Consider the following 20,412-nt stretch of genomic DNA (forward strand, 5'->3'; position numbering starts at 1 on the left):
ACCCTAATGAATATGCATAATGTGAGTCACTTATGAAGACATATCACAGAAAGCACAGTGAAACAGCCCAGGATCCTATAAAGTGCCAAGAGTCAGGCCTGAGGAATTACTGTTAGGAGACTCCAGTGGCCTGGCGACTCCCTCAAATGGCCAGTTCTACACTGGGTACTTTTTCTGACATATTATTTGGACTAATGGAGAAGGCTCAATGGGTCCTACAGATGAGATGGTAGCAGTGTGAAGAGTACTGTGGTGTGTAGGAATTCTATATGCAAATATTTAGGATAATGACATGAAACCAGCCACTCATCCTCAGAGATCTCAGGAAGAAAATGTCTCAAAATAAAAACTTTATTTAAGTAAAGTTTTGTTTTACAATAAAACTTTTTTCTTGAGGAAGTGGGGAGTTTTTCCACATGGTTTGCCAAATCGAAGCATCTTCAGCTCTAGCTTGTCCTCATTAATTTGAAAATAGAATGCTTATATGAGACCGCATCTATGCTGAGTGGAGGGCAGGCATCTCAGAGCACTTGCTAGCTTCTCCATTTACTGTGTGACTGGCTCCGTGTGCCACATTCACCTCACCAGCTGCTGGCACATCACCGGCTGAGGGACTGCTGAAGAGCTTCATATATTTTTTGATCCTTAGGGGAGGGGAAAAGGCAGAACAGAGCTAAGCAAAGGAGGGTATGTACAGAATGGTAAGTTCACAGGTTCACATGCTTCAGCCCTAACCCCTGGATATCAAAAAATGGGGCTGTATTTGCAGATAAGACCTTTAAAGAGGTGATTAAGGTAAGTCAAATGGTTGGGCCCTACACTGAGTATCTGGACTCCCAGTAAGAAGAGGCAGTTAAGATCCAGACACACACAGGGGGAAAAAGACACAGCTCGCTGTGTGAAAAGGAATGCCTCAGGAAAAAGTTGCTACCTTGCTCCAGGCATTGTCTCCAGACCAGTAAGGACATAAAGTTCCTATTGATTACGTTCATAGTCTGTGGAGCTTTGGTATGGTTCCCCAGGTGGAGGACTCTAGTGGGTGGAAGCTTACACCCAGCTTTTGGAAGAGCTGTGCCCTGAGAAGGCAATAAGTGAAATTGTGGGAATTAAAGCCCAGAGTGCAGTGGAGACCCCAGGAAGCTGGAGAAGCTAGCAACACGGAAGTTCTACTAGGGCCATTAGGTGTTAAGGGGAGGCACCCAAAAGAAAGGCCCCTGTGGCTGTGTCAGGAGGCACGGTGGTGGCGGGACTGCTCAAGCCTCACATCTCACAACTTGTCCTGGTTGCTAGAACACAGCCAGGCCTGGGGAAATAGTTCAGTAGAATAAGCACCTGCCTGGTAAGTGCAAGGTCCTGAGTTCAATCCTCGGTACCGCAAAAAATAAAAATAAAAATATAAAAGTAGAACACAGCCGGAGGATTTAATGTTTGCCCTGCTGGGTTTTGGTATTGCTTTGGTCCACTTCTTTCTGCCCTATTCCTCCCTTGTGGAATGGGAATGTTTATCCTGTTCCAATTTCTTTTAACTTTTATAGGGAGTCATTAAGAATTTGCCTCAAGTTTCACAGGAGATTTTAGACCTAAACTCTTCAGCAATGCTGAAACTTGTCAGATTTTGGTAATCTTGAAGGTACACTAAGTGTCTCTAAATAAAGAGATGCACATAGGTCTTCTGGGGGCCAGGGACAGAATGCTACAGTTTATATGGAGATGTCCTCCAAGAGCCTCATAGGCTCACAAGTGAAGCTTCTGGACAAGGACAGGGCCATGAAGGAACTAGAGTTCACTAGTTGTGAAGAGGCAGGTCACTGAGGGGGGCCTCAACACTCCCCTAAAAAAAGCAAATGAAGATGAAAAGGATACACATATAACCAATAAACATAAAAATATGTCCCATACTTTAGTCATCTGGAAAATGCAAATTTAAACTACAGTGATACATTAAATACTATTCTACATCCAGCAAAACACTGGGGCTCTTGTAAGGCACAAACAGACCTGCCTGACAGGTGTATATAGGATTCCCATGGAGTGAAACACATATAGCCCAGCAATTACTCACCTTGGAATTTACTTGGGAGAATTAAAGATATATGTTTATACTAATGTGCCTGTGTGTGTATATACACACATGTATGTAAAATTTCCACGTAGTTTAATCATAAAAACCTGGAAACAATCCAAATGTCCACCCTGGTGAAAGGCTAAGAAAACCACCGTGTACATCCACAATGGCACAATGCTCGATAAAAGAACTCCTGAAACAAGGCAAACATATGAATCTCAAGGATACTCTCTGAGCCAAAGAAGCCAATGAGTATACAACCTCTCATTCCATGTACCACTCTATAGCAGGCTGACTTAAGTTCAATCAGGGAAATCAGGTCAGTGGGCTCTGGGAAGAAGCCCACCCTAAAGGACATAATTTCCACAATAATCATACTGTACTTTTACTGCACTGCTGAGGACCCTGGCCACAGCTCAAGAGGGGAACATGGGGTACATGTGAGCTTGTGTATACTGCTGGACATAAATTAAACCTCAACATGAAACCTAAACTCAGAGGATGAGAGGAAAACAGGAGCTATGCAGAAACTTGAAACCCAGCTGGTATAAGAGAAATAACTCCAATGAAAGCAAAGTATTATTTCTCTGGGAGGTCACTTTAGTACCAGTCCCTTTTTGATCAGATGACAAAGGCAACAATTTTAACTCCAAGACTCTGATTTCAATTTTATTTGAAGATGTTCAGTAAAATACCTTCTGTGCTACACTGAAGTGCCTGACAGGTGTAGGCAGACTGCTGTTCCTCCCAAGATGCTGACAGAGCACAGGGGAGGCTTACTCTGACCGCTGCAGTGGGAAAGATCATGTGCCCACGGACAGCTCACCATCAAGTCCCTGGCCACTTATTTTCTTAGGTAAAAGTAACACAGTCAATTCTCAGAACACACGGACCTGAGTGTTGAGAAAAGCACTTGTTCTATGCCAACAGTTCGAGACTCTGACGGAGAGTTTTCAATCCATGAGAAGTGCTGTACCTGGATAATAAATGGCTTATGGTTTAAGGGAAGTATTACTATACCATCAGTGAACAGATTCTCATTGCTAAAGCATATTCTGGAAAAAGCACAATGCCAAGTGGTAAAACTTACCACAATAATATCAGATTCAGGCATTTTCCAGGGCTGGGTATTTGACAGCAACTAATTTAAATTTACCACAAAACACCTGAGCACAGTAAGAAATAAGTAAGGAGAAAGCCTTTTTACCAAGATGGCGCAAAGATGGAGAAGGAAGCCCCTGCCCCTCCCAAAGCTGAAGCAAAAGCAAAAGCTTCGAAGGCCAACAAGGCCATGCTGGAAGGCATCCATAGCCATGAAAAGAAGATAGGAACATCGCCCACCTTTTGCTGTCCCAAGACACTGTGGCTGTGGAGGCAGCACAAGTACCCTCTGAAGAGAGCCCCCAGGAGAAATAAGCTCGACCACTAGGTCATCATCAAGTTCCCCTGACCACAGAGTCACCCATGAAAAAGGTCGAGGACACCACACTTTTGTTCACTCTGGATATCAGAGCCAGTAAACACCAGATCAAATGACAAAACTCTGGGAGCTCTAGGACTTTGACGTTGCCAAGGTCAGTCCCCTGATCAGGCCCGATGGAGAGAAGAAGGCGTATGTTCGATTGGCTCCCGATTATGGCGCATTGGATGTTGCCAACAAAATTGGGATCATATAAACTGAGTCCAGCTGGCTAATTCTAAATACCTACTTTTTCTCCCCATTAAAAAAAAGAGAAAGAAAAGAAAATATGTAAATAGGTAAAACATGGCATTTTGGGTAAGAAGTCAGACTGTGCAACCTTCTCCTACCTTATGATGAAAACACTACTTTTCTGAAATGTAAGCATAAACTTCATAGCTTAGTTTAGGTATGCTTAAGCTCCAAAATCAACGAAAAAAAAATCGTCAGAAAAAGACATAATACTTCAAATAATACTTCAGTGAAACTAGGAATTAAGAAATTGAGGAAACACAGTTGTCCTCTCTCAGTAAGCTGTGGTCTGAGAATCTAGTAAGAATTATGCCAGTCAAAATAAAAAAATTTCAAGAACACAAATAGGTCATTATTTTAGTTCAAAATGTAACATGAAATTTTGGAAAGCAGAAAGGACAAAGCGTGATCTATAACATAATTTCACAATTTGAGTTCTTGCCTAATGACACCACTTCAATGCCTTTGGTCTAGAACCTAAGTTGTGTTTCTTACCTTTACGGATATAGATGGTTTCACTTTCTTAAAAGCTTCTTCAAAGTGCATATGACAAATCCTGAGCTCACCTGCAGAACATATGTACACATATTACAGTAGATCCTACTGAGTTATAACTTAGAATTTCTCTTGGAAAACATCAAGCCTTCAAGGGAATACAAGACATCAGGGACAGGATGGGCTCTTTAACATAACAATCAAACCAGATATATTTTGCTTTAATCAGATTTAGTCCTGTACCAACCAAAAGTATTCATCACTCCTAAGTAGACACTTTGCTTTCCTTGTGCTGGGCTGATACATATGGAAAAGAATCAGAATTGTTAGTAAAATTCAAATATATGTGTGTGTGTGTGTGTGTGTATATATATATATATTTTTTTTTTTTTTTAATTTTATTGATTGATTGTGTGTGTGTGTGGCCAGCTCAGCCCACCAGGAGGCGGGGCTGGTTGGCATGTGGTGCTGGGGGATTGAACCGCGGTCCCTGTGTTTTGCTAAGCTTGTTCTAAGTAGGTGCTTTAGACCACTGAGCCATCTCACCCACCCTCAAATATATTTTACTAAGGATAAAAGTTTTCTCCACAGTATACACTTAAGAGCACATTAAGATATAAGGAATTCAGATATTAGGAAGTTATAATATTTTATATAAATATAAAATATCACAATACTGTATTAGGGAATATAACTTGTTACTAAGGGAAATAATACTGCTAACTTACATATAGCTTGGAAAAAAATATTCACATAGTAACTTACCTGATGAGAACTTTATTTTAACATAGTAAACTTTTTACATAGACATTTCCAGTCTATGTAGCCAGAATGCAGTGTGTTCTAGCCATAAAAGCACCCGAATGATAAAAGCAAAGACACCGTTAAATGGCAAGGTAAAGCAAAGCTACTGTGATGGCCCCCAATCATCACATAGTCAAATATACAGACTCGGGGCTTCTTGTTTGATTTTATAGTGCTGCAGTCTGAACTCAGGCCCATCCCAAGCAGTACACAAGCACTCCACTTGTATGTTTGGGGTAAACACAGAGAAATCCACACCAATCTATTTGTGTATTTTGAAAGTTCCAATATACACTTTTCCAATGTTCACTTCTCCCGTGTTACATGTATTTCTAACCTCTCCAATTGAGGTTGCCTTTTTTTTTTTTAATTTTATTTATTGGGCCGGGGAGATGGCTCAGTGGAATAAGTGCTTCCCTGGCAAGCATAAGGTCCTGAGTGCAATTCCCCGTAACTATCTCCCCAGCCAGGTGCTGAGCCTGAGCTACCTCCTCAGCCCTTACTTGATCACTTGCAGATGGTGTTTAATAATGCCCCTTAGAGAAGCACTGAATAGGCTTGTGTTGTAGTAGACTGCACAATACTGCTCAGCATTTTCTAAGGGTGAAGAAAACGGCATCTTTCTTTATCACAGAATAAAGATGCCGAGAAAGCACCCCTTCATAGCAGCAGTGGTTTTAGGGTTTTAGTGACAGTGAACTTCACTGAGAGATCTGGAGAGAATTGTACCTTTTCCATTTCCATGCTGTTCTTTCGCCATTTCCTGCCTCAGGGCACAGAGAGAAGCTTCTCGTACCAAAGCAGAGAGATCTGCACCCCTGAAATAAGAAGGTTTTATTTGCCCTTTAGATACTGCAGACCCCAGAAGTCAGGTGGCAGATCTTCACTGTCCGTATGAACAACGAGGAAAGACTATCTGTAAGGTGGGAAAGTCTGACTAGGGCGTACACAAAGGGACAGCTAGCTCTCTCTCTCAGGACACCTATCTGCACAGTCTACGTTAGACACCTCCCAGAAGCCTCCTCCCTCACAGGCGACGAATGGCTGCTGTAAGGCAGGGCCTGGTCAGGGCGGTGGGCGACCTGACATGGTCTTGCTAAATGGCTCAATTGACCTAAGCTTACCAGCCCCAGGCACATGAGGTTTAAGGTTTCATATAAAATGCTTTTAATCTTTACGTGTGAGAGACTTATGGAGGAAGCTATGCAATGAAAGATTAAACATTTCCTTCCTAAGAACTATAGCAACCAAGGCTAATATAAAACATCCTGCGGGTAACACATTATTTTCTGCAATGTTTTCACAAATGAAAGCTAAAGTGCTGCCAGGCATGGTGGGACACACCTGCAATTCCAACACTTGGTAGGCTGAAACAGGAGGATCACCATGAGTTCAAGGCCAGCCTGGGTTCCATAGTAAGTTCAAGGCCAGCCTGAACTACAAGTGAAATCCTGTGTCAAAAAAAAAAGCTAACTTGCTGAGTAGCATATTTACATATTACATTAAGAAGTCACCTGTTCCAGGTTGAAAAGCAGCTAATTTTTATTTTTATGAAGCCCAGAAAAATGAGCTTCACGCACTGGAGTTCTGAGATCATTCCCTGTGTCAGCACACCAATTTGGCATGGTCCTACAAGGTCATGTCAGGTCACAGAACATGACATATGGGGGTGACCCACACATTGCATAAAATAATGATGCACAGAGCTTCTTTTGGTTAAGTGAGAGCTATAACACTACTTCAGAGTAACATAATAGTCTTATTTTTGACTTGTGGTCTGCAGGCTCTATATGACCATGTTATAATAAAATTTTTTTTAAAAGGACATTTGATACTTATGTATTTCCTGTGGTTACTGCAGGCTGTGAGGTGGGCTCAGAAAATGAGTTCAGAGTCCTAGAAAACGTGGCACTTGGAGATTACTCTCTGCCCAATGCCGAAGCAGCAGAGGGGTAATGTGGCAACCGGTCATGAAATACCTGCACAAACATTCTGAAGCATACTGTGAAGGACAGCAAAGGGATTGGGGAAGTGTGAGCACCTGCGGCAACATGACAGGTGTCTCTGTCCCTCCTAGGAATTTCACGGACAAAGAGCAGGGTCCAGCCGGTCCCTACACAAGGAGCTTATGGGAACCCCGTCACCCTCCCAAAAGCCTGGGCCAGACAGGAGAAACAGCCCCCAAGGGTAAGCTGGCTTGAGATTTAAGCACTTACGAGTAGCAATCACAGCGAAGGTCACTAGCAATTGCTTCCAAATTTACATCTGCATCCAGTGGGGGCTTGGTACCATTCTAAACAAGGCAGAGACATGGTTACTCCTGGGATGTCCAAGACACATGGGCATCCCAGTTATAGCAAAGTTGCCTGGCCTCTGACCCAGGGAAAGGAGCCAACTCTGTGAGTGTCCACTTCTGTTGAGAAGAGGGGAGGAAGGAAGCACACTTCAAGGCTGGAAAGCTAAAGGCAAACATAAAATTTTATGCTCATGAGGTTTGAACAATCTGTCACTCACAGCAAAAGCCAACCTTCACTACCAAGAACAACACCACCACAACAGTCTTCCCCATGGGCTGATTAAATATGACGTACACTTGGGTGGCGCTGAGTGCTGGCAGGCACAGAAGCAGAGCGCAGGTGTGAGCGGGCTAGCAGAGAGCACCACACTGGACCTAGCTTGCGGAGAACAAGCAAGAGCAACCTGCCCCTCACTGGGCACCAGCCCACTGCACCCACCCGGGCCTCAGTGGAGCCCTCACCTGAAACCCAAGGCTGAATGTGGAGCCAATTCCCAGTCAGCTTGTGGGAGGAGATGCCAGAAACAATGACCAGGTTAGTCTCTGGCTGCTGACATACAGGTTAGTCTCTGCACTGCACCACGATCCAGCAGCACACATTCAGTGACGTTCTTTGTGACTCACATTCCAGAGGGAGCAACAAGGTCTCCACTGACTTGACGTCTGCCACATTACCTGCCCTGTCCACGAAAGTCTGCTTATTGTTGACTTATAACTTACATAGTGCACACATGCACTCAGCAGACACAAGGTCATTAAGAAAACACACATGTGAGTGCACACACAAACACACACAAACACACACACACACACGGAGTGAAGATTTCCTTAACCTGTGCCCAGGTGAAAGAGCCCCCACCTTTCCAAAAGAACTAGTTATCCCCGGTACCCGCAAAAAAAAAAAACCAAAAAAACCCCCAAAAAACAAAACAACGACGAAAAAACCAAAACCCTAGTTATCAACAGCACAATTTGCAACAGCTAAGCTTGGAAACAGCCTAGTGGCCTAGCAGCAGAAGGAAAAGGAAAGCGTGATGTATATACACAACAGAGTATTATCCAGCCACATGAAAGATGAAATATTATCTGCAGGAAAATGGATGGAGATGGAGGCCTTCATGTTAGGTGAAATATACCCCACTCAGTAAAGAACCATGTGTTCTTTCACGAACAAATGAATTACATTTATTTTTTAAATTTTTAAATTTTTTTTTTAAATTTTATTTATGTGTGTGTGTGTGTGTGTGTGTGTGTGTGGCCAGCTCAGCCCACCAGGGGGCGGGGCTGGCTGGCATGTGGTGCTGGGGATTGAACCGTGGTCCCTGTGCCTGTGCTTTGCTAAGCTTGTTCTAAGTAGGTGCTTTAGACCACTGAGCCATCTCACCAGCTCCGAATTACATTTAAATTAAAGGAATAGTCTGCATTTTAAAACGCATTAATGCCAAAGATTAAAATTGTTTTAAATTTTGTGTGAAATTCATGCTAGCTAGAAAAACGAACAAGAATTTGAAGGGAAAACATTTCCATATGTTGTACTGTGATGGGTATACTGAAAATGGATTAGGCATTCAGGGTTAAAAAGGAAAGATGACACGGAAGTAGGACGAGAGAGGGTAAGGTATAGGAAAGGGAGAGAGGAGCAAGAGGGATGAAAAGAACCGAAATGTTATGTGCACATACCAATATACTAAGATAATCTCACTCCGTATCACTAATATGCACCCATAGAAAATAACTAAAAATTTACAGGTTGGGCGGGGAGATGGCTCAGTAGGATAAGCGCTTGACTGGCAAATGCAAGGATCTGAGTTCAATCCCCGGTTCCGCCAAAAACAAAAACAAACAAACAAAAAAACCATCTTTAGGACTTCATCTGCTCACTGGCTTTCCTACTTTTTTGGTTTTGTTCTTTCCTTTAAAAAACTCTTTAAAGGTTTTTTTCTTTTTAAAAGTAAGCACTTTATAAAGAAACACATCACAAGTTAACAATTCTCTCTACTCTATTCTTTTAAATGTCATTCTGTACTTTTTAAAGACAAGGTATAGGAGCCGGGGATAGTTCGGTGGAATAAGCACTTGCCTGGCAAGCGCAAGGACTTGAGTTCATTCCCTGGTTCTACCAAAAATAAATAAATAAATAAATAAATAAATAAATAAATAAAAATAAAGACAAGGTATATATATAGTGTTCAGGCTGGCCTTGAACTCACTATGTAGTTCCAGGCTTGCCTGGAATTTGAGGTAATGCTCCTGCCTCAGCCTTTAGTGTGCAGATTACATCATGTGTCACTACACCTGGCCCTTAAGTTTCCAATAAAGTTAATGTTCCATACTGGAAGTGTTCACTTACCACTCACTTCGTGTACTCCACCAACACCCTGCTGCACAGGGAACTTCATAAGTAAGTCTGTTCTGGATGCCAGTACCCAGGGTTTTACAATAGTGCAGTCTAGGGTGACTTGCTTTCTTCTTTGTTTTTATTTTATTTTATTTTTTTTTTGGTATTGGGAATTGAACTCAGGACCTTGTGCTCGCCAGGTACTTATGCCACTGAGCTATCTCTGGCCTCTTCTTTGTATTTTGCATATACTACTTATTATTTAATAACAATAATAGTAATAATAATTCACACAAATAAAACCCCTACAGCCAATCTCTACGGGCACCCTAAAAAGTTGGCATATGAAAACACGGAAGACAGGGTTCAAAATGGTGGTTGCAAAACTCAATTTTTTTTTTGCTGCATATTTAGGATAGATCTGTAACTCTTTACGTTCCCTTTCCAAGATTTTTTTTGCGGGACTGGGGATCGAACTCAGCCCCTTACGCTTGCCAGGGAAGCGCTTATTCTACGGAGCCATCTCCCCAGCCCCCATTCCAAGATTTCTATTCCACTTGAAGTATGCCTGATGATACCTCTTCTAATGAAATCAACCGAAATCTAAAGGAATAGAAAATGCCACTACTGTGATTATCTCAAGTGTAGTAGTTCAATAATTAATTTTAAATGTCCTTCACTTAGTTTACTCTTATTTTAAGCCAACAAAAATGAGAGGGGACAATGCACTCCATGATCACCGCAGCTACTTTAGGGACAGAAACCTGGCACGTGCGTCTAGCTACAGAAGAGAGCAATTAGCTACACTGAGCTCCTGTCTTGGCTGCAGTGAACGACAGAAACACCCATCACGTCTGCCCCTCTATTTACTTACTTTTGTAATAGTTTTTAAGATGGCAAGACGATCTGCTGGAGGTGGCAGACCCACAAAGAGTGTTTTGTCCAGCCGACCTGGGCGCAGAATTGCGGGGTCAATGATATCTGGAGAGGAAAGGAAAAAGTGTTAAGTGAAATGAGAGTCAGCATGGTGGTGCAGCGCTGCAAACCCAGCACTTGCGAGACTGAGGCAGGAGGACTGCCATGAGTTCAAGACCAGCCTGGACTACAGAGTGAGACCCTGCACCGAATAAACAAAAAAATTAAAAAGGCCTTCATAAAAATAAAAAAATGTATAATTTGGACATTATTTAAATTCAAAACTTCTGCTCATCAACAGTGTTCTAGTACCATCCAATGAAACAACAATCCTGTTTCTTCACTAATTGCCAAAGAGCAGTGGGCTACATGTGTGCCGGTCTATGTCAGGCTTCCACTGTGTTCCACTGACTTACTTATCCGGGTCAAGACTGCCCTGGAAACAGCAGCTGCACCTAAGTGATTCTGAAAGTTTATTAAGCTCAATTCTCCACATATGTTCTCCTCAAACATTGTGCTGGCTATCCCAATTCTTTTTGCTCTTTCAGATTAACTTTACAAAGTTGATATCTACAAGATAATTATTGAAATTCTGATCAGGATTGATATGAATCTATAAATTAGTTGGGAAAAACCTGACAAGTGTCAATACTGAGTCCTCATATTCATAAACGTATTAACATTATTAAGTTAGAATTTTATTTCTTTCAGTTTCAGTTTTCCTCCATAAATGATACATATTTTGGTAAGGTATGGCAAATACTTCTTAGACATGACATTAAAACCACAAATGGCCACCGCAACCATTGAAGAAGAGTAGCCATGGCCTTCTGCTATCCCATGGCCCTGGGCCTCAACAAGGGCCACAAGGTGACTAAGAATGTGAGCAAACCAAGGCACAGCCGCTGCCACGGACGTCTCACCAAACACACCAAGTTCGTACGGGACATGAGTCGGGAGGTGCACGGCTTCACCCCCTATGAGCGGCACGCTAAGGAGTTGCTCAAGGTCTCCAAGGACAAGCGTGCCCTCAAGTTCATCAAGAAAAGGAAAGGGATGCACATTCGTGCCAGGAAAAAGCATGAGGAGCTGAGCAACGTGCTGGCTGCCAAGAGGAAGGCAGCTGCCAAGAAGGACTGAGCCTCTCCGGAATAAAGCTCTGAGGAAGTTAAAAAAAAAATAAAATAAAAATTAAAAACACAAATTGGCTCTTAAGAGGATGAAGAGACAAGTTAGAAATTGATAAAATATTGTAAATGGCATAGTATCTACATTTCTAATAAATAAAGAACTCTCAACACTCAACAGGAGTGGGGAGATAGCTCAGTAGTCTAAGTGCCTGTCTAGCAAAGACTAGAGTTTGAACCACAGTATCTTGGGCATGTGTGCTGGCCCCAGAATGAGGTGAGGTAGTATATGCCGGTAAACCCAGCACTCATGAAGTTGTGACAGGAGGATTGCTATGAATTTGAGATCAGCCTGGGGGCTACAAAAGTGAGCACAAGGCCAGCCCAAACTGCATAGCAAAACCCTGTCTAAAAACAAACAAACAACAAAACTACTCATACTAAAACAGCATACTATGTGGGCTGGTGAGATAGTGCATGCCTGTAAACCCAGTGCTGGGAAGGCTGTGGCAGGATGGTCACTGGGAGTCCAAGCTGTGTAGTGAAACGCTATACCAAATAAAGACTAAAAAAGAAATTACACACATACACACACACACACACACACACACACACACACACAGCGCGAAGGTCTACTTCCTAGCTTTGACGTTACACCAGTTAGGTAAAATGTAATAGCTGAGGCAAACTGGCATGTGAGACTTCAAGTGCTACTTTTGTAGTTTCCTACGAATTTATTATTGTCTCAAAATACAAAGTTAAAGTTACATATCACAAAAGAAAAAGAACAAAACCAGACTCATACCACTGCTTAAAACCTCAGATGGTTTCCTTGTGCACACCTCAATTGTGGTGTGAAGAGCCCTGGGTCCCCACCACTGCCCCAACATACTCTATTTCACAAGCACTGGCCCTCTGTTCTCTCTGCAAGAGATAACCTGTCCCATCCCACGGTCTTTATCCTTCCCGTCTGCTCCCTACCTGGAATGCTCTTCTCTCAGCCTTTTGCTTCACTTGTGTTTATGATCACATGTAGCTTTTTTTCCTTAAGGCCCCTAGGAACACAGTGTCTAAAACAGCAGCCCTTTGCTATGCAGCAGTCATTTTCTTCTTGCCAGTCTATTTTATTTCATATTTGTCTATTACCACTGCCTATGCCATGGGAGCAAAGCAGAACATATGCAGGAAAAGAATTTTCTGAATGGAGCTCTGAATTTCCAAGATCAACAGTATCAGGCATATAGCCAAAGCTCAGGATGTATTTGAGAAAAGAGAATACTGTATAGAATGGAGCCACAACACAAATTGTACGGTAAGTATACAACTTGCATAATTAAAGAAGAGAACACAATGAAAAAATACAGGTACAAAAGATAAAAATATTACCACTTTAAGGGGGCCGGGGAGATAGCTCAGTAGAATAAGTGTTTCCCTGGCAAGCTCAAGGGCCTGCGTTCAATCTCCGGTTCCGCAAAAAATTAAAAAAAAAAAAATTAACATTTTAAAATGTGCCATTTTATATTCCCATCCATAATGGTATAAGAACCCCAGTTTCTCTGTACCCTCACTAAAATTTTAAATTCCTATTTCCCCTCCCCTCTAGGTCATTCTGTCACTGCCTTAGCCAATTTACCTTTTCTGCCAGGAGTTTTAGAGGAATGGAAACTTCTTCCACCTTTGTCTCAGCCTTGGAAAAATGATACTCAGACACAGAAAGGGAGAGATAAAAAGGATCACAAGGCACCACATATGTCAGAAATGAAGCCAAACTGGAAGCAGATCCTGAGGTGCAGCAACTGCAGCTATCAAGTATGGGGCTCAGCAGTGAATTATGAGCCCCTCCTGGATTCCTGACCTACAAAATTGCAAGCAAAGCAAAATCTTATGCAATAACAGCCAACCAAAACAGTAGCAAGAAAGCATTTCTTTTTTTTCTTTCTTTTTTTTTTTTTCCCGCTCTCACACTATCCAAGAAAGCATTTCTTACGGCTGAGCATGGCCTGGGGTGTGGTGCAGTGCCAGAGCACATGTCTAGCATACAGAAGGCCCTGGGATCCATTCCTAGCACCACTAAAATAAAAAATTAAAAAAGCTAAGCATAGAGTGACAGGCAACTGAAAACAATATAATGCTGGGCATGGTGGCATATTCCTGGAATCCCAGCTACCCAGGGGGCTGAAGCAAAAAGTTTGAGCTAAGCCTGGGCAACAGGAAGACTTTGTGCCTAAATAAGACTTTAAAAAAGATGGGGATGGAGCTCAGAGGTAGAGTGCTTACCAGCATACAAAAGGATTCAAGTCCTCAAAAACAAAAACAAAAAAAACCAAAAAATCAAAACAATGCTAGACTGCAACAGAACTGTTCAGTGAACATAAACATAAAATAGAGACCATCTTTCTGTGTCTCCACATGCAGTTATCAATGCGATGGGGCTCAAAAGTGATGAGTGAGGTATAGCGAAGAGGAAGACAATACATGCACAGAGAAGGATAAAACACAGGTTAGGATTTGTCTGAAATTCTTAACACTGCTCAAACTTAACACTGATTGCCACATTCAATAAAGGCGTATCCTAAGACAAGTGATTAGAGAAAGAAACCTGTGTGGAAAGGTGATGTACATGGATATGTGAGGGAAATTTAAAGAAAATCTAGTGATCTGAAAGGACCCATTATCGTTTAATCTTCCGAGATTAAACCAAAAGGCAAAGTTTACAATAAACAAGCATTAAAAAAGAGTAAGCATTGGGGGCTGGTGAGATGGCTCAGTGGTCTAAAGCACCTACTTAGAAACAAGCTTAGCAAAGCACAGGGACCACGGTTCAATCCCCCAGCACCACATGCCAGCCAGCCCCGCCCCCTGGTGGGCTGAGCTGGCCACACACACAAGTAAATAAAAATTTAAAAAAAAAAAAAGCATCATTAAAGACAAAATAGGCTATCTATTCTCAGAGACAAGTCTTTTTCTCATAATTTGATAGAAAAATATCTATCTGAGCCCGCCTGACCTCGCATAGCCTGCCCTGTGAGTGAGAACTTCCACTGCGCCTTGGGCCCGCTCCATATCCGACCAACCTGCCAGTCCAAGCCCAGGCCCTCAGCATGAGAGAGGCCTTTCCCTGCGTTTTCGGGACCTTCCCGGCCCGTCCAGACCCAGCACAGCCTGCCCTGTGAGTGAGAACTTCCACTGTACTCGAGAGTCCAGCAGACCCACCAAAGCACAGCCCTGGTGAGTGTGTGGGAGCTTCTGCGCTCTCTCGCTCCCACTCCTCACAGCCCTCCAGACCCAGCCCAGACCTGGCATACAGCCTGGGGTGAAACCCTGCAGCTAAGGTCCATGCAGTGAGACTAGGGTCAAAACCACGCAGCTAATCCAGGAACAGAACATCTTACCAGAGGGGTACAGCAGGCCCACCTTCAAGGGCAACAATAATAAGGAGCTGAGCACAGTAGCCAGACCCAAGCCAGGCACAACTGCATGAACTAGACTTGGGACATAGAGGAACCTGTACTGTAACATCATGTAACTCAGTTGTGCCCCAAATTTTCTGATCAAGGTGATTATGAAGCCACAGAGGAATGTGATCAATGATGTAGTGTGCCTGGGGAGAGTCACATGGAGAGAAAACATTCTCTCAGGCTTTCACAGAGAGCAAATTGGTCAAGCAATGGCTGTGACTCATCCTCATGGCTGACACTGACAAAGGATCTACAAAGTGCGGTACAGGGTTATAGGATAAATCCTGAAGGTACTTGACTGACCTTATCAGATACAAAAGTTACATTTCTTGTTATATAGGTCTTGCTTTATCTTGGTCTTAACCATCCAGCAGAGAAGTATAAAAACAAGGCATATAAGTAAAGCCATATTAATACGATGAGCAGTAAAAGGCTCAAGTCAATAACTTCTGAGGATAACCCACTAATATTAGACTGCTAGACAGTGTTGGATTGTTTTGCTGAATTCAAGCATCTATGGTATTTAGATGCCAATAAATATCCACCTCTGACAGGACTAAACAAAAAAAAGGGGATACAAAAGAAAGATCATTTTGTATTTGTATATACAAAATAGGATAGATATACAGCTACTTTCACTTAATTCAATGAGAAGAAAGATGTGTACTAATACTGGTTGGACAGGATATCCTGTCTTTTTGTACTATGGATAATCACTAAGAAGGTAACAATGTACAATGTATTGATTATCAAAACTATCCTATTAATCAGCTTTGAAGCTGTCTCATTCATATTTCTTAATAAAATAAAATAAAATAAAAAAAAAAAAAAAAAAAAAAAAAAAAAAAAAAAAAAAAAAAAAAGGAAAAATACCTGTCTGTTAAGAAAAGGTAGGACCAGGACTGGAATTGGGCATGGTAGCACACACCTGGAATCCCAGCACTCAGAAGGTTGAGACAGGAGGACCGCTGCAAGTTCCAGCCTGGGAGCTATAAAGTGAGCACGAGGCTGGCCCAAACTGCACAGAGACCCTGTTTTAAACACTAAATAAATAAATAAAAAGGTAGGGCTTGATTCTATCTAAATTTCAGGAACTTTCAAGATTTCTTCTAGGTAACTATAATATCATGAATATTGACTGTTCTCAGCACAAACACTGCAACTGCTCATGCCCATGGCAATCCCTGAAGCTGCCTTCCATTTACCATCCATGTGGTATATGTATCGCCGACCTCACCTAACCTTTGTAACTATCCTATAGTTACGTATTATCTTTAGATGGGTCAGTAAGATCAAGTAATACATGTACAAGGCTGTTATATAATTTAAAAAAATAGCTGTTTTTTGCCAATGCTTACTGGAAAGAATCTCAAAATACTTCCAATTTTCTGAATGACAAGGGTGATTGTGTTGTGCTAAATTGGTAACTCAGGATGGTTTCTCACGTAGCTTCAGAATGGTGACTGGATACAACAAAAGACCAAACACGTGCTTAGATGGCTGGATCTTTGGGGTGTCCCTGGGGACACACTGAGTTCAATCACGTGGCCAATGAGTTAATCAAATGTTGGCTACAAGGTGAAATCCCAACAGAAACTCTAGAACCCAAATCCTGATCAACTTCCCAGCTGGTAAACAAGTGGATATGCTGAGAGGGTGACTCTAGCTCCATGGGGAGGGCATCGGAGCTCTGTGCCCTATGCACACCCTTTGCAATGAAACTAACCCTAAGGAGAACACTGTTCTGTGGTTTAAGCTGTGTCTCAAGAGCTCCACTTGTGCTGGCTAGTCAGGCGAGCACAGCGTTGGCAGGACTGACTCATGACTCTGCAAATGTCAGCATGAAAGCAGTCTACCAACCCTGGCACCAGACCAGCTACTAAGAGATAGGCGCTACAGCTGGAGCGGGGTTCCAGGGATAGCATTTGTTATTGCCATGGTCAAACTAAAAACACCGACAGTGACGGGCAGCCCAAACAGCAGCGCCCAAAACCCACTTGTTCATCATAAGGTGCCAACACTACAATTAAACCAGACTGCTTGGCTGTGGGGCCAACTTGGTCCATGTGCTAACAGAGGGCTCTATGTACCCACTGTGGCATGACACTGCACGCTACAGGCTCATCACCACTAACACTTGCAATTTCATTAACTATGAAACAGAATGCAAGTAATTCATCAAAGTAATTAACATAAAACGAAAATCATTACATCAGCTCAAAAGTGCAAATCCCTAGTATGATTGGTGGGGGCCGGGGAGATGGCTCAGTAGGGTAAGTGCTTGCCTGGCAAGTGCAAGGGCCTGAGTTCAATGCCTGGTTCCACCAGGAAAAAAAAAGAATTCTATCTAGTATTACTAGGAGACAGTTAACTATAACCACCATAACAGAAACAGCTATGAAAAGAGTGGGTCATGAGGAGGGCAAAATATTAAGCGTAAGAAAATTTAGGATTCAAAAGAAAAGCAACACTGAACATGTTTGAATTCTATCCATGCCCCCTCCCCTTTCTGTGAGATTCAGAGGCTGGCCTCAAACTCATGGGAATCCTGCCTCAGCCTGCAGTACCTGGATTATAGGTATGAGCTACCATGCCCAGCTATTTTGAATTCCTGAGCTTTTTTCTATGTCCTACATAGAATACAAGAGCTTGAAAACAATTTTAAGCCATAATTAAAGACAAATGTAGGGACATGGCTCCATTACAAAAATCTTAAAAATCTATCTTCATTTTGCAGATACAGTGAAGAGTAACTATAAGCCTAGGAGAAACCACAAATATACTTTTGGGATCAGAAATATATGTTACTAGCATTCTCTGCCAACAGGAAAACTTTCTGAGTACCTATACAAAAAACAATCAGTAGCTGCTTTTTTTACTACAGCTTATGCAATTTTTTTTTTCATGAACCAAAAAGGTATTAACCCATTTACTCTTCCTTTGCGAGAATGTACATAAATCATACAGCCATGAGTTTTAGATTGGTCTCCGAGATGGTCTTCTTCCTTACCTGGCCTGTTAGTGGCTGCCATGATAAAAACCTGCTGGCGTGATTCCAGACCGTCCATCTCTGTAAGCAGCTGATTCACCACCCGGACACTTGCGCCAGCCTGAAAGAAAAGCAAATCTACTTCCATCATCTTTCAATACAAAAGGAGAAAAAAGCCAACAATCACCCTTTTTTCTGTACAAAACAACGTATTTATTAAATTGAATAAGGTGTTTGTCAAGAGGTAACTAACAACGACTAGGCACAGTGTTGTGGGCCTGAAGTTTCAGACACTCCAGAGGCTTAAGGCAAGAAGGCCACAGGTTCAAGGTCAACCTGGGCAACAGCAAGATCTTATCAGGTTAACTGAGCATTCACTCCTCTGCACGCAGGCAGTTACCACACACTGCCATCAGCAGATGCTCTAAAATCTTGCCATTATTCACAGCCCAGACAAACAAACTAGGATGGAGAGAAGTTGTACTAACAGAAAGGAAGTATTTCACAGCAAAAGAAGAAAACAGGAGTAAAACCCAGACACACCATGCCCAACTGGCTGGGCAGAGCAAAGTGCAACGTTCTGCTCTGGACCTCAGAAGACTTTGGAATAGCACCTCTCCTATAAAAACTTTGTAAATAAATCACAAAAAATATCTGGGTACTTATTACCTATTCCTAAGATGTTATAAATTCTTCATGTTATGCTTTACCATGCTTCAAATACAAGGTTATAAAGCCAAGTATTCAAAACCATTATCACTTCCATTTATAATTATTCAATTATGTCAGTCAAGATCACCAAAACATTAATCAAAATAATACATGATATATGCAAATTAGAAAATTTATCTGATTTTTTTTCTTTTTTGGGGGACAGTACTGGAGATCGAACTCAGGACCTTGTGCTTCCCAGGCAGGTGTTTATGCTATTGAGCTCTGTACCTGGCCCTCAGATTTCAAATTACTAGGTCTCTTCATTAAAATAATCATAATGGGGGCCAGGGAGATGGCTCAGTAGAATAAGTGCTTCCCTGGCACGCACAAGGGCCTGAGTTATTATTGACTGGAACCTACACAAGGCTTATGGCATGCATGTAACAATGTCTGTAAACAAGCTAGCGATGACTGCACACACCTGTCACCCCAGCAGAATGACAAGCCTCAGCCTGCACAATTCAGCAAGACCCACTTAAAAACTTAACAAATGAGGGGCTGGGGAGATGGCTCATTGGAATAAGTGCTTCCCTGGCAAGCTCAAGGGCCTGAGTTCAATCCCCAGCTCTGACAAAAAAAAAAAACAAAAACAAAAACAAAAAAACCCCAAAACTTAACAAATGAGGCTCTCAGTTGTGAAGGCCCTGGGTAAAATCCCTAGTACTACAAATAAATACAAAAAGAAGCAAAACTAGGTCTCATGTAGCTTAGTAGCACAAGTGCTTGCCTGGCAAGTGCTAGGTCCTGAGTTAAACTCCCAGTATCAAAAAAACCCCCAAAAACCAAACACCAAAAAAATCCCATCTATAATATTCACCTCTTTGTCTGACCTTCGAGGACATAATGCATCCACTTCATCAAAGAATATCACACAGGGTGCAGAGTTCTTGGCGCGCTGAAAAACCTGTCGTACAGCTCGTTCACTCTCACCAACATACTAAATATACACAAAGAAATAAAATGTGTAATTGAACCTTGAGATTTGAACCAAATAGTACTAAAGCTAACTTATTTATTTATTATGTATTTGGTACAGGGTCTCACTATGCAGCTCAGACTCACTGTGATCCTTTTTTCAAACTCCCCAGTCCTGGGATTATAGGTGTGCACGGTCTCCATGGCCAGCTTAGTGCACCCAGGGGCAGGGCACCAGCGTAGAATGTGGAATGTGGTACTGGGGAAGTGAACCCTGGTCCCTGTGCTTGCCTAAGCAGGTACTTAGTCCAATGGGCTATCTTGCTGGCCCTGTAAAACTACTTTTAATCACACTTAGTAATCAGACTCCAAATGAATTAAGTTAAACCATACATAAGTACTGATATTAAACCATTTTTGACATAAAAGTAGCTGTGGATGGTTCAAGTTAATATAATTAGCTACTAGCTTTTTACCAAGATGGCGCCGAAAGCAAAGAAGGAAGCCCCTGCCCCGCCCAAAGATGAAGCCAAAGCAAAAGCTTTGAAGGCCAAAAAGGCCGTGCTGAAAGGCATCCACAGCCAC

At 42.2% G+C, this 20,412-nt stretch overlaps 1 protein-coding gene and 1 pseudogene across 5 annotated transcripts in view; one reads left to right on the top strand and one right to left on the bottom strand.

The window, feature by feature from the left end:
- Nucleotides 1–335: 335 nt before the first annotated feature.
- Nvl (nuclear VCP-like) overlaps nucleotides 336–20,412 on the bottom strand; it is a 56,707-nt gene continuing 36,630 nt past the window's right edge. For all 5 annotated transcript variants that reach the window (XM_023710353.1, XM_023710351.1, XM_023710355.1 and 2 more), the window contains 7 exons: nucleotides 19,730–19,849; nucleotides 18,220–18,319; nucleotides 10,584–10,690; nucleotides 7,292–7,368; nucleotides 5,805–5,893; nucleotides 4,272–4,342; nucleotides 336–644 (listed from right to left, as the gene is read on the bottom strand). In XM_023710353.1, coding sequence (XP_023566121.1) covers nucleotides 600–644; nucleotides 4,272–4,342; nucleotides 5,805–5,893; nucleotides 7,292–7,368; nucleotides 10,584–10,690; nucleotides 18,220–18,319; nucleotides 19,730–19,849 — 609 coding nt within the window. In that variant the 3' untranslated portion in view covers nucleotides 336–599. The remainder of the gene's footprint in view (nucleotides 645–4,271; nucleotides 4,343–5,804; nucleotides 5,894–7,291; nucleotides 7,369–10,583; nucleotides 10,691–18,219; nucleotides 18,320–19,729; nucleotides 19,850–20,412) is intronic.
- LOC105741625 lies at nucleotides 11,447–11,764 on the top strand (annotated as a pseudogene).

This window comes from Octodon degus, unplaced genomic scaffold (assembly GCF_000260255.1).
Source record: "Octodon degus isolate 3935 unplaced genomic scaffold, OctDeg1.0 scaffold00017, whole genome shotgun sequence".
Classification (NCBI taxonomy): Eukaryota; Metazoa; Chordata; class Mammalia; order Rodentia; family Octodontidae; genus Octodon; species Octodon degus.